The following is a 19,852-nucleotide window of genomic DNA, read 5'->3' as shown; positions in this document are numbered from 1 at the left end:
CATGTTTGTCACAAAAAACAGTCATAAAATTTGGTTCTTTCATAAATTTATTATGGGTCTGCTGAAAATGTCACCAAATCTGCTGGGTCAAAAATATACATACAGCAACATTACTATTTGGTTACATGTCCCTTGGCCATTTTCACGGCAACTAGGCGCTTTTGGTAGCCATCCACAAGCTCCTGGCAAGCTTCAGGTCGAATGTTTGACCACTCTTCTTGACAGAATTGGTGCAGTTCAGCTAAATGTGATGGTTTTCTTGCATGAACCCGTTTCTTTAGCACTGTCCACATGTTCTCAATGGGGTTTAAGTCAGGACTTTGGGAAGGCCATTCTAAAACCTTAATTCTAGCCTGGTTTAGCCATTCCTTTACCACTTTTGATGTGTGTTTTGGGTCATTGTCTTGTTGGAACACCCAACTGCGCCCAAGACCCAACCTTCGGGCTGATGGTTTTAAGTTTTCCTGCAGAATTTGGAGGTAATCCTCCTTCTTCATTATCCCATTTACTTTCTGCAAAGAACCAGTTCCACTGGCAGCAAAACATCCCCAGAGCGTAATACTACCACCACCATGCTTGACAGTAGGCATGGTGTTCCTGGGATTAAAGGCCTCACCTTTTCTCCTCCAAACATATTGCTGGGTGTTGTGGCCAAACAGCTCAATTTTTGTTTCGTCTGACCAGAGAACTTTCCTCCAGAAGGTTTTATCTTTGTCCATGTGATCAGCAGCAAACTTCAGCCGAGTCTTAAGGTGCCTTTTCTGGAGCAAGGGCTTCTTTCTTGCACGGCAGCCTCTCAGTCCATGGCGATGTAAAACACGCTTGACTGTGGAGACTGACACCTGTGTTCCATCAGCTTCCAAATCCTTGCAGACCTGCTTCTTGGTGATTCTTGGTTGACTCTTGACCATCCTGACCAATCTCCTCTCGGCAGCATGTGATAGCTTGCGTTTTCTTCCTGATCGTGGCAGTGACACAACTGTTCCATGCACTTTATACTTGCGTATAATTGTCTGCACAGTTGCTCTTGGGACCTGTAGCTGCTTTGAAATGGCTCCAAGTGACTTCCCTGACTTGTTCAAGTCAATAATTCGCTTTTTCAGATCCACACTGAGTTCCTTTGACTTTCCCATTGTAGCTTTTGTAGCTGAGTCTAATCACTGGGTCAAATGAGCCCTATTTAAATGGGCTCATGAGAAGTCAACAGCTGTAGTCAATCAGAATCACTTACAAGAAGTGAAGAGGCCATGACATGAAGCTAATTTGATTGACACAACTCGCTACATCACCAAAATTGACAAATTTTGTTGCTGTATGTATATTTTTGACCCAGCAGATTTGGTGACATTTTCAGCAGACCCATAATAAATTTATGAAAGAACCAAATTTTATGACTGTTTTTTGTGACAAACATGTATGTGTTCCGATCACTCTATCACAGAAAAATAAGAGTTGTAGAACTTATTGAAAACTCAAGACAGCCATAACATTATGTTTTTTTACAAGTGTATGTAAACTTTTGACCACAACTGTAAATATAGACATCAAAAGTACGCATCCCAAATCGCACACTCGTAGCCTTAATAGTGTGCCTAAGTACAGGGCCTAGATGTCGATTTTCAGGATCTGATGTATTATAGGACATATGGTTAGTTAATATTGTTAATCTTATTAAATATGAAAATTATTGACACACATTTATGAAAAATTTAAAAACAAATATCAGCATTTGGCCATGTCCCCAAAAATGACTTCTGACTTAATTATTTGAGTACACTGTTAAAGTGCCAGTTTTAAAGGTAAATTTATGATATTTGGCATCCCACACTCATAGCCTAAATAGTGAGCCTACGTAGTGGCCTAGATGGTGATTCTTGTCATTTGATTCATTTAGAGGAATATATTAATGTGATGAGAGTTAGGGCTGCACAATATAGTGTTTTAGCATCAGTATTGCAATGTGCACAAGCATAATAGTCACCTTGCAGGAGAGGAAATGTCAAATATTGTCAGATCTGCACAATATTATTAATTATGCTTATGGATTGGCACCATCGTATATTACAGATTATATTATATTACAGATTTCAATTAATGTTGTTTTAATAATTGATTCATTTTTTATTTACTTATTTCAATACTTCATAGCTAAAACCTTTTTAATCTTATTTTACATTTGATTTTCTTTGCCCCTTTTGTAGTTTCAGTGAATTTCTAAATAACTTATTTTTTAGTACTCAATTTTTATATTTTCTTATTCTAGAGAGTGCAATACCAATATTGTGCAGCCCTAATATGTTCTATACTTGTACAATAAAACAAAATGACTTCTAATACACTAAAATAACTATATTCTTTCAATATCTTCCTTTCAAAGGGTATTGTTGGTGATCACCAAAATCCTGGAAGTGGGAACTACAGTGGATAGAGAGCACGTTACACAGGGGATCAGTCTCCAGGCTTCTTTCAGATTAAGGTATGTGTGGAAGTAGTCAGGGCATTTAAACCTTGCAAATATTAAAGCTTAAGCTTGTCATTTTATATAATAACTTCAAGGTTTCTATATAATTATCAATATTTGTTGCATCTCAAACTGTAAAAATCAAAAGCTAATGCTACACTTCTTTAGCCTATTAGTACATATTAAGTTTACACCACTTTAAACCGGTTCAAACACCTTATTTCAGAAAGAATCCAAACATTCAGGATCAAAACCAGAGCAGATAAAAACAGGAGCACACCACTAATATCTGCCGTTACACAAGAAACAAGAATTGGGTTCATTTTCTTTTTTTAATGAAAAAGTATAGTACAACTGTAATAAACATGTTTTACAGTGAAGTCCATTTGAATTGAACCACGTTTAGTAGATGGATCACCTTAATCATCCTCCTCAACTTCGGTCTGTTTTAATATAATAATAAATCAAATCATATAAAATAAAAAAGCCCTGTCCCTTTATCAAAAATAAAGAAACTACAGTGTTTTGTAATATCACCCCAAATCTATACACCATATCTCTGTATAAACATTCACTACACTGGTATGAATGCTGTATCAAAGTTAAGTGCACTAAAAATAAAAGGGAAAATAAAGTTTAAAGTGAGGCTGGATGTAAAGCGAGGCTTCGGCCCAAAGCTGAAACATACACAGGTCTGAACATTTTTATTTCTTTATTTTTTTTACTTTTTAGGCATGGGTCACCAATCCACCTTTTTCTTTAGATCTTTTGGTTTTTCGAGTTTTTAGCATTATCCGGATGGGATTAGTTAATATTCTATGTCTTTTATGGGGGGGTTTTATCCTCTGTGATTTTATTCCCATCCAGAACGATCATGTACGTGTTCTAAGATAAAAAATTACAGGCTGAATTATCTACTGTTTTTCTCTGAACTCCGTGCCCCTCCGGTAATTTTAGTCCCGTCCGGACACACATCTGAGTTTCGTCTCTTCGTGTTTAATGAAATAGCTATTTGTCCACTGTAGGGCACCGTAATTACACTTTGAACGCCCCACGGTTTCCACGCAGAACCGCGTTAAAAACACAACAGCGACAACTCACTGGTCCTCCTGTTTGTTTTTTCAATTGCAGTCCGGATGCAGGAGTTTTATCACTGAATAAAAGTGTGAAATATTTTTACAGACGCCCCCCTGAGAAACTAATCCCGTCCAGATAGAGCTTTTGCTTTAGTTGGATCTTATTGGTGTTTTCCACTGCGTAGTATTTTACCGACTCTACTTTTTGGTAACTGGTTTGTTTCTCAATACCATCATCACTACGCCATCTTCAGAGCAGAGAGACAGCACAGGAAGGTTTATACTACTAAATCAGGTCAATTTAGAGTCTACAATATAGCCTACACAAGTGGCTCATGCTATTGTGAGCATTTATACTTGTGCATTTGTGTTTCTGCCTCATTTTTCTCCCAAATTTTAGCTATGCAGAATATCCCACCCACTCAGCTGCACTCCTGCTATTGCTAACAATGCCCCAACACCAGGAGGGTAAAGGCTAGCACATGCCTCCTCCAATACATGTGATTTGAACTGCTGCTGATGTAGCATTACTGAGTAGCATTAAAGGAAACTCGAGCGATGAAGGGAGGGAGTGCCACCTTCTGTTCCAACCCAAAGAGAGCATGGCCAATTGTGCTCTCGCTCAGACTCTGGCTGCTGATGGCCAGGGATTCAAACCAGTGCATAGATTGTGTGTTTTTTTTTTTTGTGACGCTACCAAAACCAAAGTAGACTATTTGACTTCATTTTATTCTGGCCAATCATGAATCTATCTGCAAGGTTTACAAATCACATCCAAGTTGCACCAAATTTGCTTAATGCAAAAGGCAAAAATATAGTATACGGTAGTAAAGTTGTAGAGTAGTGAAGATACCATGCAGTGGAAAAATGCCAATACATATATATTTTAACAGCATTTAAATCTAATGTAAAAATATATATATATATATAACAATAGAAGAGCAAAACCAGATCTTCTGAAGCATCTACAGCAATAATGCACATTAATTTATTGGACTGTAGTCAAATTTTAATGGTGTTTGTCACTTTTACACTGAAGGCAAAACGGAGCAGTGAAAGATGTGGTGTTTGTTTTGTTTATTTTGGAGAAACTGATATTAAAGAGAGCTTTGGGCTGAAGCTCAGCCTCACTTAAAAAATGATAAACGGTGACAGATGGTGGATGGAGAGATGGAAATAAGAGAAATGGAAAAAAAAGATGGGAAGATGTTTGCACTCCCAGACGAGACGTTCACAACTAGATTAAAGGGTAATATGACAAAAAAACAAAAAAAAAACAAATACAACCAAAAAAGAGAAAAATAAATGGTCAGGTCCCTGTTAGGTGGTCAGTCAGCCGCACAGCTCAATCCGCCCACCCTCTGCGCCTTTAGCCACAGCCTCTATCCCATAATTCCATGGCGAGGAGGGTGTTTACAGGTCTGTCCGTGCTTTGGCGGCGTGAGGAGCGTACTTAGGCATGAGTTCGGTGATCTTCCGGATAAAGTCCGATTTCTCCACACAGCCTTTACACGACTCGCCCCACTCATCCAGAATCTTCTTCAGGTCCTTCACCTTCAGCTTCTTCAGATCCACAGAGCTCAGGTCCACCTGCTTATCTGAGGAACCAATCAGCACACAGACGGGAAATATTCAAATACAGCCACTCATTTACATCTCAAATCAGAGAGAGAGAGAGAGAGAGAGAGAGAGAGAGAGAGAGAGGGAGAAAATGAGAAAGTGAGTGAATGAAAGACTGAGTGAGTGAATGAAAGAGTGAAAGAGAGAGAGGGAAAAAGAGAGAGAGCGACAGAGTGTATGATGGAGAGAGGGAGAATAAATGAGGGAGAGGGAGAGTGAAAAAGGAGAGACAGACAATGGAAGAAAGAGGTAGAGTGAAAAAGTGCATCCACCAATCATTAGTAATGTCTGTACTGTTGTTATATATATATAAGATAATTTCAACAATTATAATAGTAATAATATTTCATTTTACACTATTTAACTTTAAAGTGCTTTTGTAACTATTTTTACTTACTTCCTTTATTAATCACTCAATATTTTAATCTTAATATTAATCTTTCTTTTTAATCTGTTAATTATTATTTCTTTTAGATTAGAGAGGAAAAAAGGGTGATGGATAAATAGTAAAAGTGAAAGTGTGTGTGTATGTGTGTGTGACAGAGAGAGACACAGACAGATATATGAAATATATATGGAGTGTTTTTAACATTTGACAAACAAATCTCTGCCCACACGTCTCTAATGCAAATATGATCCAGCACAGCATTAGTCCTGTAATCAGTCAAAAACCAACATTTGCGCATTATAATGGCTATGAGTTATCACTAGGGTTAAATTTATAGATTCTGACTTTGCTTATTGATTATGGGGTGGGTTTAAAAATGATTTAATACCGGAACTGAGCGTTAAAATTAGCCTGTTTTCCTCCTGTGTGCAAAAATCTTTAACACCCTTTAATCTCATGAGATCAGACAGTTTTGTTAGTTTTTTTTTTTTCTGTGAAAAAGATCTGGTCTGCACATCCCTGAAGTAATAACTAATATTTTTAATAATAGCAGTTATAGTTTTACTTGTACGATTCCAACAATAGTTCTGTGAAAATCTATTTTTATTACTAAACAAAACCTATAATCATGACATAATAATGGAAATATACCTAAATAAATTAATATCAGATTAAATCCAATTGGGACCCTGTGAACCGGATCCGATAAAGTGATTGAAATTTGGGGAGGATTCACACAATATTTAAAGAGTCTGAATCAGGTGGAAAAGATCCGGATCAATGCTGTATCCAGTTTCTCCCACACGTGTGCACAAAGACCTCAGAGGAAATTCTTGTATTTAACTTTACAATATTTAAAGCAGGACAAAATAAATATTTTAATGTATTTTCCCCTCCAATATCAAATATCAAGACTAGAGAGATCAGAACTATCAGACTCACCGTATTTCAGTTCACAGATCTGACTGTCCTTCTTCTTCAGCTTCTCACACACCTTCTCCACCGGCACGTGGTAACTCAGGGGCTTAGATACTTCATTAATGATTTTTGTGGCAGCGTCACTGGTTGCTCCAATATAGTAGCACTGAGAAAACAAGAAAAATCAAAGAAAACTTATTAATGAAGGCAAACATAACAGCTCCAACAGTTCACCAGTTCTAATCATTTTTTTAAGCTCCTTCAACTGAAGGGAAGTCGTTTTAGAGTCGAGGAGGGAAAATATATACCACAAAACCACCATAACCCCCACCCCCAGTCGACAGATGTTTCTACCTACCAACGGTAGATCAAAATTACAATCTGAATTAATTCTATTTAAATATAGGTTTTTTTTTGCCATTTAGTTGCTGGTGTAATTCAGGTCATTGTCCTGCTGCAGAACCCAAGTATGCTTGAGCTTAAGGTCCCAAACTCAGGGCGTTCTCAGACGTTCTCCTTCAGTATTTTCTAGTGTAGAACAGAATTCATGGTTCTATCAATCATTTAAAAACTTCTTTTTGTATTTACTCAGGTTATATTTGTCTGATATTAAAGTTTGTTTGATAATCTGAAAAATTTAAATAGAAAAGGGGAAAAACAAATGAACTAAAAACAATAAAAGGTCACATTTTGGGCAAGGAAATAAATAGTGATTTTTCACTATATCTACTGTTTCACCACTCATTTCATTTTTTTAGAAATAGAAATAAGTCATTATTTTGACACTTCTATTATTAGTGATGTTCCATACTGTATCATAGGCAATAATATCACAAACATTTGATTGTGATAAGTGATATTCTTGAAAGAAGTCATTTTAAAGTAAAGTATTTTGTTATTTACTGTATTTACTACAAATATTCTGCACTTTAATTCTGTGGTAAATTGTTTTTCTGAATAGATAAAAATAGTATTAGTAGTATTAAGTATAAAAATATTATACTTATATAAAATTATATAAATTTTTCTACTTATATTGTTGCAGTAGTATAGTCCTGAAATGCATTAAAACAAATGTAATATTTTGTGATACTGCCAAGAACATCGTTATCACAAAAAAATACCCTGAAATATCGTGAAATAATTTTAGGGCCATATCGCCCTCTTCTAATTATTATATACATTTAAAAAAAAAAAATACACCATTATTTTGAGAATCTAGGGTCATAAACATACTGCTGACAAAAAGAAGGGACTGAAACAGACGCATGAAATAGACAGACAGAAAAAATAAATATCTGAAATTCTTACGAATCGGTTCTCCTTCCCCTTCGCTTCTTTGCAGGTTTTCATTAAAGCTTTTTCGATGTCGTCGCTGGTGAACTTGACATCGTTGTCTTTGAGTGACTGATAGAACTTTCCCAGAAAGCTCACACACACTGTAACACACACAGAGAAATTAACCAGACTTTATATATTTACCTTCTTATTCAATGGTTTAATTGTATTTTTTTCTACATAGTAAATGAATAGTAAAGTGATCAGACTATGAAGGAACACATAAGGAATCATATAGTAACTTAAAAACTGTGTTAAACAAACCATAATACAAAATACTCTGTAAAGAAGCATTTAGATACTCTTATCTGGGGAGCTGTTTGTTAACTTGCAGTTTCTGAGGCTGAAAACTCTGATGAACTGATCCTGTACAACAGAGGAAACTCTCACTGATGAGTGCCATTTTCATCATAATGTTTCTAATGGTCTTTACAACTGCACGCAAGTGCTTGTATACCTGTAACTCTACCTCTTCACTACTTTACTTTAACTGATGCTCTCAAACTTTAACTTTAAGAGACAAGAAATTCAAGTAATTAACTCTTGATGAGTTCAGCACAGCTGTTAACTGAAAGCCTGAATTCCAGGTGACTCTACCTCATAAAACTGACTGAGAAAATCCAGCAGAGATGTGCAAAACTGATCATCTAAACAAGAGGAGCTACTTTGAAGAATCAAATATAAAACATTCTGGTTTAACACTTTTTAATTGATAATTTTTATATGTATATTTTTTTGTCTTTATAGTTTGGATGAGTTTAGTATTATGCATCTACAATCCAGAACATTTTAACCATTTAAATTGTGCTCCACCTTAAATAGAGCATCTGTTACAGTCTGACTCCTACAGACTCCACTTAAGATGGAATGGAAAATGGAACCATAAGCATAGAGGTGCTACTTTAAAAAATCTAAATGTATAAAAATATATTTTGGTTTGTTTAACACCCTTTTTGGTTTACTAAATAATTCCATATGCTTTTCTTCATAGTTTGTATGACTCTAGTATTAATCTACACTACATTTTTACAAACATTTTTAAATTATGAAAAAAATGCTTTTAAGGTGTGTCCAAACTTTTCATCATTTTGGTGACGGTGATGATGATAAAAAGTGAAAAAAAAGTAAACTGGAAGACTAATTTGATTACAATTTACCGCTCCACCTTAAATAGAGCAAATGTTAAGTTAAAGTCTGACTCCTACAGACTTCTCTTAAGGTGGAAAGGAAAATGGAACCACAAAAATCTAAAAAGACATAAAAAAATATATTCTTGACTTGACCTGACATTAATTTAATAATCCCCAAGCAGCAAACATATACACATCTGTACATAAAAAAGACAACTACTAATCACAACTTTCTCAATGGGATTTAAGTCAGGACTTTAAACTATTATATTGTAGCTGAGGCTTTATGTTTAGGGTCATTGTCTTGCTGGAAGGTTAACTTTTTCTAGCTACATTTGCACTATAACAATGATTATTAAAAGAACAAAACAAGCCAGCTGGAAGACAGAATTGACTACAATTTACCATTCCACCTTAAATAGAGCATCTGTTACAGTCTGACTCCTAGAGAACCTTCTTAAGGTGGAATGGAAAACTGAACCACAATCTTAGCTAGTAACCTAACAAGTTAACTATCTAAATAATGGTTTAGATTAGCTGGCTGTAGATAATTAAGGTCTTTAAACCCCTAATTAAACGGTTTATTTCCATTATAAACCTGTAGCTAAGTTAACTAATTATTTTTCCATTAGACTAAACATGCACGTTTAGGAGGCTAGCCTATGCTAAGCTAAGTTAGCAGCAGCTGTTCCCCGGCTTACCCTCGCACTCTCCCTCCTTCAGCCCCTCGCTGCTGCCCGGTACCAGGGCGAGCGCCAGCGCCACGGAGAGCCCGCCGAGGAACATCATCTCCGCCCGGGGGAACCGACCTAACGCGAGTCCTGCAGCGGCTCAGATACCGGTCACCGGCCCCACACTCACTACCGCTCAGCGCCACACTCCGCCTGATCCCGCCCACTCCCGCACGCTATTGGCCACCGTGCCACTCTTCGACATACGATTGGTTGTTCCCGCTTACCTCGCTCCACGCACTCCCTCCTGATTGGGTGTGGTTGGTACAATCCAGGGACAGAGTCCAGTTGGCGCCTTCTGATTGGTGGAGATGATGTGCCGTTTGGCTGTGTGTGATTGGACGGCGGTTTTCGCGCCATATTTGTAGTTCCGAGGGATTTTTAGATGAGTTGGTTGTAATTTTTTTAATTTTAGATGGCTTATATTAATCAATTAATTAATATAATATAATAATATATTATAACAATAACATTGATATTGGCTTATATATTATATGATTGTATTAATTATATTATATTATTATAAAAAAAAAAGATTTTACCTTATTTTAACCCATTTCTGAACATTGATTCCAAATTCAAAATCTGATATTTGCTATACCTTATACTTAATTTATTCTGTATTACTGCACTACCTCCTATCTACGGTTAGGTTACTTTAATACTGTATATGTATAGTTTTGTACTTATATATTCTTGTATATATTCTTGTATATATTCTTTGTCCACTGTAGAAGGCGAGATACTTATCTGAGGTTACATAATTTTAAATGTTTATTTATATCATGTAAGGTATAGCTAATTTTTCAAGCCTCAGTTAACATCAGCTATAGTTTTATATTTCTTACTGTGCTACCCCTATTTATTGTCTGTCTGTCTGTCTGTCTGTCTGTCTGTCTGTCTGTCTGTCTGTCTGTCTGTCTGTCTGTCTGTCTGTCTGTCTGTCTGTCTGTCTGTCTGTCTGTCTGTCTGTCTGTCTGTCTGTCTATCTATCTATCTGGTTAAAACTCTGATGTAACACACAACACTGCAGTAGTGCATCATTTTGTAGTCCTGTAGTAGAATGAATGGGCTTTTTTTTAGAAACTTGCCTCTATCACATTCTGTGGTAAAAATTATATTCAGAACCTTATATATTTATTCTGTGCATATTTTTCTTCTAAACATCACCAGATCCTCTGAATAGCTTGTAATGTCTTGATGCCAGATACTTCAGGACACCTTCACAGATTGTGTGTAGTCAATGCTCAATGCTTTAATGGGTCAGAGCTGTTTTGGTGCCACAAATGGAGACCTCAGTATTAGACACTTGGTCATGTATATATTTTAAATATGTACACGTGGTAAAACTGGTTCTTATTATCGCCATGGCAACCTGAAGATAATCATACATAAAAATAAATAAATAAATCAAGTCCGACACAAATCGATAAAACATTATCTTTAATGTTAGGCATTATTATTAATGAATTCCACATCACAGCAGTTATAGGAAAAAATGTGTATTTACATCTAAAGTTCACGTCACATTTTGTCCATGCCAGCACAATATATACAAAGAAATTACTTTGAGAATACTCGTACAAAGGTTTCCTTATCATCTCTTAATGGTAAAACAGAAGTCGTTCTTCTTCAGATTTCAATGCAAAATACACAAAATAACTGTGGTGATTAGGCCGCTGAAAGAGAGTCACTCGTTTCTCGTTTTAGTTTTAAAAACACATTTACATCAGAAAGTACAAGGCAGACAAGTAATTCCCAATCTATACATGATTCGCCCTTCCGAACCGTATAAATACACAGCCTGTGAAGGAAGGATTATATACAGAAAGACAGACGTGGTGACGTAGGAACTGTAATGCTTCCAAAAGTGGTTTAGTGGGTGTCGTTCGTTCTACAGGGGATTTCTTATTTACAGAGACAAATAACTCAACGCAAGCTTGGCTTTGCTTTCACTCGAATCTTTCGACTCAAACTCCTACTTTCAGAAGTACCTACAGTCCGTATTATATTGCCATTGTTGTGTGTAAATATATAAACATTAATTTTTCTCTAACGACACCTTTCTCTAAACTGTGGCCTAAAATACAGGTAGAGGGACTCTTATTAGTTCATTTTTCAACATTTAATCCATTGCATATTATTTATTTCAGAGAAAAATATGAGGTCTAAACCCCTTTTATTTAAACGCTAAAGGCCACCGAAAAGCATTACGGCCTAAAGTGAGTGTGTTAGGGGGTAAAATATGTACATCTACTCCGGTTATCTTCTCTATCTTGTCGTCGCGGTTGAATTCTGAGTAAATATTTGTAATTTTTGATGTTGTAAAACAAAACTAAAAACACGTGAAGATAAAAAGAAATAAAAATAAAACAAAACTCAACACAGGTCACGCAGACATGCACGCTCACAGCTAACATGGGTTTTAAACAAGGTTCTCGATATTTACAGGCAAAAACGTTAGCAAAATGTCAATAAAAAAAAAAATGATAAAAAAATGTTTAAAACAATAAATATGAATACTTTTAGTTGTATTTTAGTTGCACGTTTGATGTTCACATTTTGGCCGACCCAGACCGACATCTCGCCTTAACACTGTTATGTATAATATTAGCTTGATAAGCTAAGCTAATGCACATTTTAGCTCGAAACACCATAAAATCCTGCCTTATTTCTACATTCTGTAGACATTTCAAATGAAATGAAAAATACTTCCAATTCTTGGCCAATCGTTTGGCCTGAAATTAACTAAGCCTTCTCACTGTTCTAATTTAAAACACACAAATAAAATGCAGATATGTCGTACGAATATGATAAAACACAGTTTTTAATGCCACAGCAGGTCGTGAAATAGAAATTGTTCAATTAATTCCCTTTGAATGCAGCACCATCCAAACAGTCCTATCAGAATATTGAGGTCACCTGTATTATTTTTCATTATATTTCAGTATATTATCTCCACTGATTGTATAGAACACTTTATAATTCTATAATAATTACAGACTGTAGTTCTGTATCTAATTCTTTGTATACTTATTATTATTATTATTATTATTATTATTATCCTCCTTTTACCCTGTTCAGTACTCAGGACCCTACAGTGAGTTCTTAAACACTGTGTTTAAGAGATCCACTCTATTTGTCACAGAAACAGGGGGGTGTCTAGCTCTTTTTTAGGGAGCATAAGCACTCCTAAAATGAGTGGTACCTCTTTAAAATAAGGCTCTTTTATAAAAGGTTTATAAGTAGTATATAGTTTATTAATCGTTATAAATTAATCTGTGAATACTTTTAAAACAATTAATAAGCACTTACAACACAAATAGAAAGAGCAACAGTGGAAATATCTAACATATCTCATAGCATAATATAGTAATTTGTCATTTCAATTATAACAATAATTAACAGAAATTATAGAAAAAACAGTGTAAGATAAGAATCTAGTTGTAAATAACTATTTTTATTTGGAATTTGGGAGAAATGTTGTCTGTAGTTTATAGAATAAAACAACAATGTTCATTTTAATCAAACATAAACCTATAAATAGCAAAATCAGAGAAACTGATTCAGAAACTGAAGTGATCTCTTCATTTTTTCCAGAGCTGTAGATATTACATTTTTCAAGATGCTACCCATAGTGCACTGGTGGTTGCCTATTCTTAGCCCAGCAGTGATGCAAAGATGTTAAGGACTCCGGCTAATCATTGCTAATTACTGCAGTGCTGAGAATAATGACCCACCACCCAAATAATAATAATAATAATAATAATAATAATAATAAAGTATGCAGAGAAACATACTACAGAACTACAGTCTGTAATGTTTATTCATTTATTTTTCTGAGTGTTTAATCCATTTTTCCAATTTTATTTTATTTTTTATCTCTGCACCACAATTGGAATTTTAGGAAAAATCTAAAAAATAAAAATGTCCTTTATTTTAACCAATTTCTCCATTTTGCAAGGATTATACCATCAGATTACACAAGATACGAAAACTGACAAATCTGAAAATCGGTGGAGATGAGGTGATCTTAATTCTCTGATATGACTGTATATATTTTATATATATTACAGTACAGATAGTACACCACAGCCTAACTCCTCCTGACATCCTTCAAGTATAACGTGAGATAAATACAGTTTATATATCATCATGTGCATCCTCCATCATATACGTCCGATATCTGCCAGACATCAATAAAAATAATTACTATTCAAATCCAAAATAGATCCTCTAGATAAAGTGACGCGCACCAGATGATTCCATCCAGCCTGTAAAATGCAAAGACAGATCATATGTGTCCCAATACTTTTCGCCATATATAGTGCATGGTCAATATATTATATTGTGGCCACACCTTATTAAAAACAACCAGTATGTCACCTAAAATTGCTTTCCCTCCACAGTAAGTGTAGAGCAGTTTGGAAAAGGATTCAGATTTATCTTTAATGCTCTGTATTGCTTAAATTGCAAGCCTAATACTCTCTAATACTCTCGCACCAGTTAAAGTGGTATATTTTTATCTCTTTTTCCATTTGCCCACAAAAGCGGCCACAGATACAGTCAGACCTAGAATTACTGAAGCCTTCAGAAAAATTGGGGTAAAAACTGTTATTTGCTCACTGTTTTATCATTGCAATAATAGTATTTTTTAATTATTTAAAGATTAGTTTTTATGATGATGTAAGCTGTTTACTGTGATCTTTAGGTTTGTTTCCATGGTGTTGCTCTATGTGGTTGCTAGGTGCCTACCAGATGGAAGCTACCATGTCGCTAGGTGCATCCTATGGTATTTTAAGCAGTTACTATGGTCTTGTTTAGTGGTTGGTAGGTTGTTGCTAGAGGGTTCCTGGGGTATACTATGATATTTTCAATGCACATAAAAGATCCCCAAAAAACATTAGTTTTATTAATTCTAGGTTCTTACCTAATAAACTGTTTGCAAAGCCAGATTTACTCTGGAGCTCTGGGACTCTTCTGAAGATTAGTGGCTGTTACTGTGTGGTTGCTATGCTACTGGTTGCTACTCTGTCACAAGGTGGTTGCTATGGTGTTTTAGGCAGTTACTATGGTCTTGTTTGGTGTTTCTTACAAAATTTAAGCCCTAAATTTGTCTTAGCAAGTTTTCTCCAGCTTTGTCGAGCCAAACATTTAGACACAGATTAAATGGTTCCCCCTACCGACTAGGCTGTTGCTATGTGGTTGCTATGATATTCCAGTTGGTTGCTATGATGTTGCTAGGTGCTTTACTAGATGGATCCTGCAAAGTAACAAGTGACTGCAATGATATGTTAGTAGCATCCATTGGTTAGGCGCTTAGCAGATACTAACTGCCATATCAACTGTCATGCGGTGGTTGCTATGGCATTTTAGGCAGTAGCGCTGTCTTGTTTAGTGGTTACTAAGGTGTTGCTAGGTGGTTGCTGGTTACAAAATGTATGCACAAAATCTGTTTCAGCATATGTTCTCCTGCTTTGTTATGCTTTACATGAAGCAACATAAGGGAGGCTTTGTTAAATATTATTATTGGAGATTAATGCCTATTGCAAACTATTTGTTACATATCGTATTTTTCGCACTATAAGGAGCACTTAAAATCATGTGATTTTCCCCAAAATCGTCAATGTGCCTAATAATCCGCTGTGTCTTATGAATGAATTCAACCAGTCAGGTATTAAGGAGCAGTAAAGTTCTCCAGCACCGAGACTGGTGCAGTATTAGCATTAGCTGCTAACCACGCTAACGCTAGCTCTTTCGCGGTTCAGAGGAGAGTATTTCCGATTGTAGCCTGCTGCTAACCCTGGCTAGCACTGCTGGAACAGCATTAGCATTGTGACACCCCTCTAGTGTGCCTTAAAATCCGGTGTGCCTTATATTCCCAAAAAATACTACTTATTTTAGCCCATTTTTCAAGGAAGGCACCACTAACTCCAGAGCCGACTGCTTATCCATTGTAAAATGTGTGTTTTTTTCACCCAAATTTGGTGCAAATGAATATGTATGGCTATTAAAAATATGCCACAAAAGAAACCTGACCTAATGAAGCAAAAGAAAGCTGCTTTAGATAAAACAAAAACTTGAAATCCAGATTGTGAAGCTTTGGGAACTTTGTGAATACTCATGTGCTTAAAAACCGGGTACCTTGACATGGTAAAAATAAAAAAAATTACACTCAACTCTTACAACACTCACAATAGTGTAAAAAGTGCCAACCCGTCTTCCACAGGCTTTACTCTCTTCTTCTAAAGTCACTGCAGTTCGTCTTCCCAATTCCCACAGTAACCAAGAAAGAACATGCACAGTACAGTACAAAAAATTCAGCTTATGAAATTATATCATACATCGTGTTTCCAGTCTTCGAAAATAATCATCATATTTCATCATATTTATCCATCATCAGGAAGCAATTACACAAATTACACATTTCTCCTTCAGCAGCTAAATAAGTCTTTTAAAAAAAAATCCCCTGCATATACTGTGTATATATTTATATATCAGTGCACGTTATTCAAAGGTCCTCGCTCAACTCTCATTTCATTATTAGCGTCGTCGTATTATTATTATATAAGCGCGTGTTTTATTATTTTTACTGTACAGTTTTATTAGATAAAGTTAGGGAGTTTTACATTTGCTCTATCTAAAAATATATATTCTTCCTTTACGAAAAAAAGAAGAAACGCAAACGTAACGGGAAATAAATCAAATAAGAAAAGGAACCTGCCGGGCCCGAAAGCAGCTGCGCTGCTGTAGAAGACATCAGAGTGAATGGCTTTGATATTACGGCTCTCTGTCTGCGGGGGCGTTATTGGCGTAACTGGATAATAGAGCTCAGAGTGGTCGGCTGATTTGCTTTTGAAGTACGATAATAAAGTGTGTGTAATGAAGCTCTCGCAAAGTACATAAGCCTCTTACTGCCAAGTCAGTGTGCCACCGCTCAGCACAAGTGCTGTGTGTGTGTGTGGCATTCCCTAATTCGGCTCTCCAAACTGGCGAGAAATGACGGTAATAGAAAATCTACTCTACCGGAAATATGAACAGCAGTTCTGACATCTGTAGTGGAGGCTCTCCGCCAAAAAGCCCTATAAATGTTGTGGCAAAATGAATGAGCATTTATAACCGACACAGAGAATTACAGTCTATCAGTCTGCAATTACAGTAAAGAGACACTTCTGAATATAAAACCATCCAAACCAATCATCCAAACCAGTAATCAAGCCCAATGTAACGGTGGGAGTTCGTTTTTGGCGCTTTGGAACTAAAGGCTGAGTTTGTATCACCCTTCGTTTTCATATAATCGTATCATATCAGTAGTTTCTGCACAAACAAACCCATAATTGATACTTATTTATGTCAATAAATGCCCTAAAAACTCTTTAAATGGAATGGAAACTTGAAAACAATTATCACCATTCAATTTTTTAAACAATGGCAACGTGAACATTTTTGTTAGCGTATAAATAAATAAATACTGCAGTTTGTTTTGACGCACAGTTGGTCAGAAAGTCAAAAGAACGTTGAGTCTGATATTTTGTGGAGGCTTGGCTTGGAGTGTCGTGCAACCAGAACTTTGTGGGCAAACTCTCCACAAACAAAGGAACTACGCCCGATAGAACAAACAAACATGGCCGGGGAATGGTAGGGGAGCAAAAACTGTTCTTCTGCTTCTAGTATTTATTTATTTATACTCAAACAAAAATGTTCACGTTGCCATTGTTTCCAATGCTTGGAAACAACACAGTAGAAAGTATGTTAAACATGACTGATTTCAGTTTCAGTTTCAACTATAAGCAATCAATAAGAATCAGATTTGCCAGGTTTGTACACCACAAACCTATAAGTTCGATTGGAATTAATCGTCAATTTTGAAATCATTTGCAAATGAGGTTTGGAATCGATTCCCAAAAAATGAACTGTCCAGACTAATCTGGATCCAGTCAAGATATGTCAAAAAATGGACCAGATTTGAGCTGGCAGTCTAAACACAGCCATCAACGTAGCACCTCCAAATGCAGTAATTATATGGATAAGGCGAGAATACTAGACTGATTAGTAGGTGTTTAATTGGTGACCCCCGATGATGGTGATGGCATCTAAATACCTTTATACAGTATATCCTTAATACTAATTAAACCACCGTTAGTTCCCACCCTGCAATGTGATTGGCTGAGAGGTGTTCTATGAGTGCTGTTATCAGCTGGTAATGCACTGTAACTAACCGAAGCTCTCCACGTATTACTCCGCCACATACAGTACAAGTAACCTAGCAATGGTGCAGCTCTTACAAGCCAAACAGCACAGCTACAAACAGAGCAGCAATGGAACTATTTTAACTGGCAGAGTGTTTATAACCAAACAGATCCTATTTTGTCCTCCTCTTTAACTCAAATCGTCCAATAATTAACGATAATACACCTTAAGTGACTCGTCCACCACATCTCTACTCTCCACTCAAAATTTAAAGATCCCATCAGTGTTTAGACTTGTAGAATCATGGTGAACACTCGTGAAACAAAACTCATAAAACTCATAAGAAGGAAAGGAAAAGTCCTTGTTGAAGGTAATATGACATGAGATTGACTGAGAATTGAAATTTTGAACTCCATATTCACTTGGGCTTCTTTTCACCTTCACTCATCAATCAGACCTGCTGCACATCTAGAAGACCTCCTCACTCCTCACTGATGCCATGCTCCCAGGCCACCTTGGCCTGTTCCTCCTTGTTGGTGAGCAGAGGCTGGGAGATCTTGCGGGGCATGGGTCTTGGAACCACCGGCCTCAGGTCCTCCTCGGGGATGCAGCCTTCCCTCAGGTAGGGTTTTGGAGGAAGTGCGGGGGGCGGCTCGTGGTGGTGGTAATGGGGGTGGGTGATGTGGATGGCGTGGGGGTGGTGGTGGTGGCCGTCCGGCGGAAGCACCGGCGTGACGCCCACCGGAGCGGAGTGGCTGCGGCAGGGGGCCGGCTTCAGATTGTCCAGCACCTCAGGCTCGGAGACGCTGTAGCGCACGGGCAGGTAGGGAGTCTCCGCCTCGTCTGTGTCCGTGGTCCAGGCCTGGCTGCTGGGCATAGAGTCCAAGGTGTCTGCCCGCGCCGGCGGCTCGGAGGAGGACTGGACGAAGTTGCTCTCGCTCAGGGAGGAGACGCCGCTGCTGGCGCTGCCCGACAGGGTGGAGTTACTGCCATCCAGGCCCGACTGTGGACTGGTGGGCGAGGCAGGTATAGGGTGAAGGGGCGACTGGTAGAAAGGAGGAAAAGAAGGAGATGCGTTAATATTGGTGCTCTTAAATTCTGTGATTGTGGTAGCTTGTGGTCATCAAAACTTCTAAAAATGACATTTTAATTAAAAACTTCTAGTTCTTTTGAATATTTATCACATACGTTTTAATTTTAGTCCTAGTTAAGAAAATTTAACAGCAGATCACATTTTTAATATAATATGATATTAAATATATAATATTGTCAAGTATCTTAATCCTGAGATGGAAAAGCTTAATCAAACCACCTTTCTACCCAAAATATGTTTTTAACCCTTTCAGACCTGAATTATGTTCCAGTGAAAAATATAATAATGTAGTTTTCTGTCTGCAGTTCACACAAAAATAGACTCTAAGTCTAAAGAGAAATTAAAATGAAATCCAATGAATGTAAATATTTTTACTTTTTAATGTCAATTGCGTTGGATGCCTGTGTTTAACATTTTCTTTATTTTAGATTTGATATTGACCTTTTTACTTTACAAATCATCCATAAACGGTCACATTAACTTAATAATAAGTGTTCTAAATCACATAAAATTAGTTAAAAAAAATAGCTTTTACTTTGCTTTGTTGGCTTTAGCGCTGCCATGCCCTAATGTCTAAGTTGCTGTTTTTTTTTTTTTACCCCTGATGCAGTGGGCGGGGCTAAGCTACTGTAAATTTTTCATTGGCTTGTTTGAAGTTCTCTCCTGATAGTCTTAAATAGCGTTAATTGTAACAAAACATAAAAAAAAAGGAAACGCGTGCTTTCCTAGTAATAAACGCAGGGCCTGAAAGGGTTAATGAAAAAAATTATAATAAAAAAATTATATATATATATATATATATATATATATATATATATATATATATATATATATATATATATATATATACTACAAAAATAATGAAAATTGGACCAGTTTTAAAGGATTACTCATCAGCATTTGTCTT

At 36.5% G+C, this 19,852-nt stretch overlaps 2 protein-coding genes across 10 annotated transcripts in view; both read right to left on the bottom strand.

Annotated features, from left to right (window-relative positions):
• Positions 1–2,774: 2,774 nt before the first annotated feature.
• manf (mesencephalic astrocyte-derived neurotrophic factor) lies at positions 2,775–9,832 on the bottom strand. Its single transcript, XM_022682209.2, has 4 exons — positions 9,633–9,832; positions 7,775–7,902; positions 6,488–6,629; positions 2,775–5,135 (listed from the first exon to the last, which is right to left on the bottom strand). The coding sequence occupies exons 1-4, from the start codon at positions 9,718–9,720 to the stop codon at positions 4,951–4,953; spliced, it is 543 nt and encodes a 180-aa protein (XP_022537930.1). The 5' UTR covers positions 9,721–9,832; the 3' UTR covers positions 2,775–4,950.
• Positions 9,833–11,090: 1,258 nt separating this feature from the next.
• The window catches only part of dock3 (dedicator of cytokinesis 3), a 204,581-nt gene continuing 195,819 nt past the window's right edge, over positions 11,091–19,852 (bottom strand). For 8 of the 9 annotated variants that reach the window (XM_022682201.2, XM_022682202.2, XM_022682203.2 and 5 more), the window contains one exon: positions 11,091–18,897. In XM_022682201.2, the coding sequence (XP_022537922.2) occupies positions 18,334–18,897 (564 nt within the window). In that variant the 3' untranslated portion in view covers positions 11,091–18,333. The remainder of the gene's footprint in view (positions 18,898–19,852) is intronic. The other variant, XM_049471870.1, reaches the window with a different exon arrangement.

Source organism: Astyanax mexicanus, chromosome 24, assembly GCF_023375975.1.
Source record: "Astyanax mexicanus isolate ESR-SI-001 chromosome 24, AstMex3_surface, whole genome shotgun sequence".
NCBI lineage: Eukaryota > Metazoa > Chordata > Actinopteri > Characiformes > Acestrorhamphidae > Astyanax > Astyanax mexicanus.
Note: the sequence above shows the minus strand (reverse complement) of the source record. Positions and strands in the feature narration are given on the sequence as shown.

Excerpts from the sequence above, each read along its gene's own strand:
- manf (XM_022682209.2), bottom strand. The coding sequence starts at position 9,720 with ATGATGTTCCTCGGCGGGCTCTCCGTGGCGCTGGCGCTCGCCCTGGTA. Across the intron at positions 7,903-9,632 it reads GAAGGAGGGAGAGTGCGAGG|TGTGTGTGAGCTTTCTGGGA; the intron begins GTAAGCCGGGGA and ends TGTGTGTTACAG. Across the intron at positions 5,136-6,487 it reads GATCTGTGAACTGAAATACG|ATAAGCAGGTGGACCTGAGC; the intron begins GTGAGTCTGATA and ends TTGGTTCCTCAG.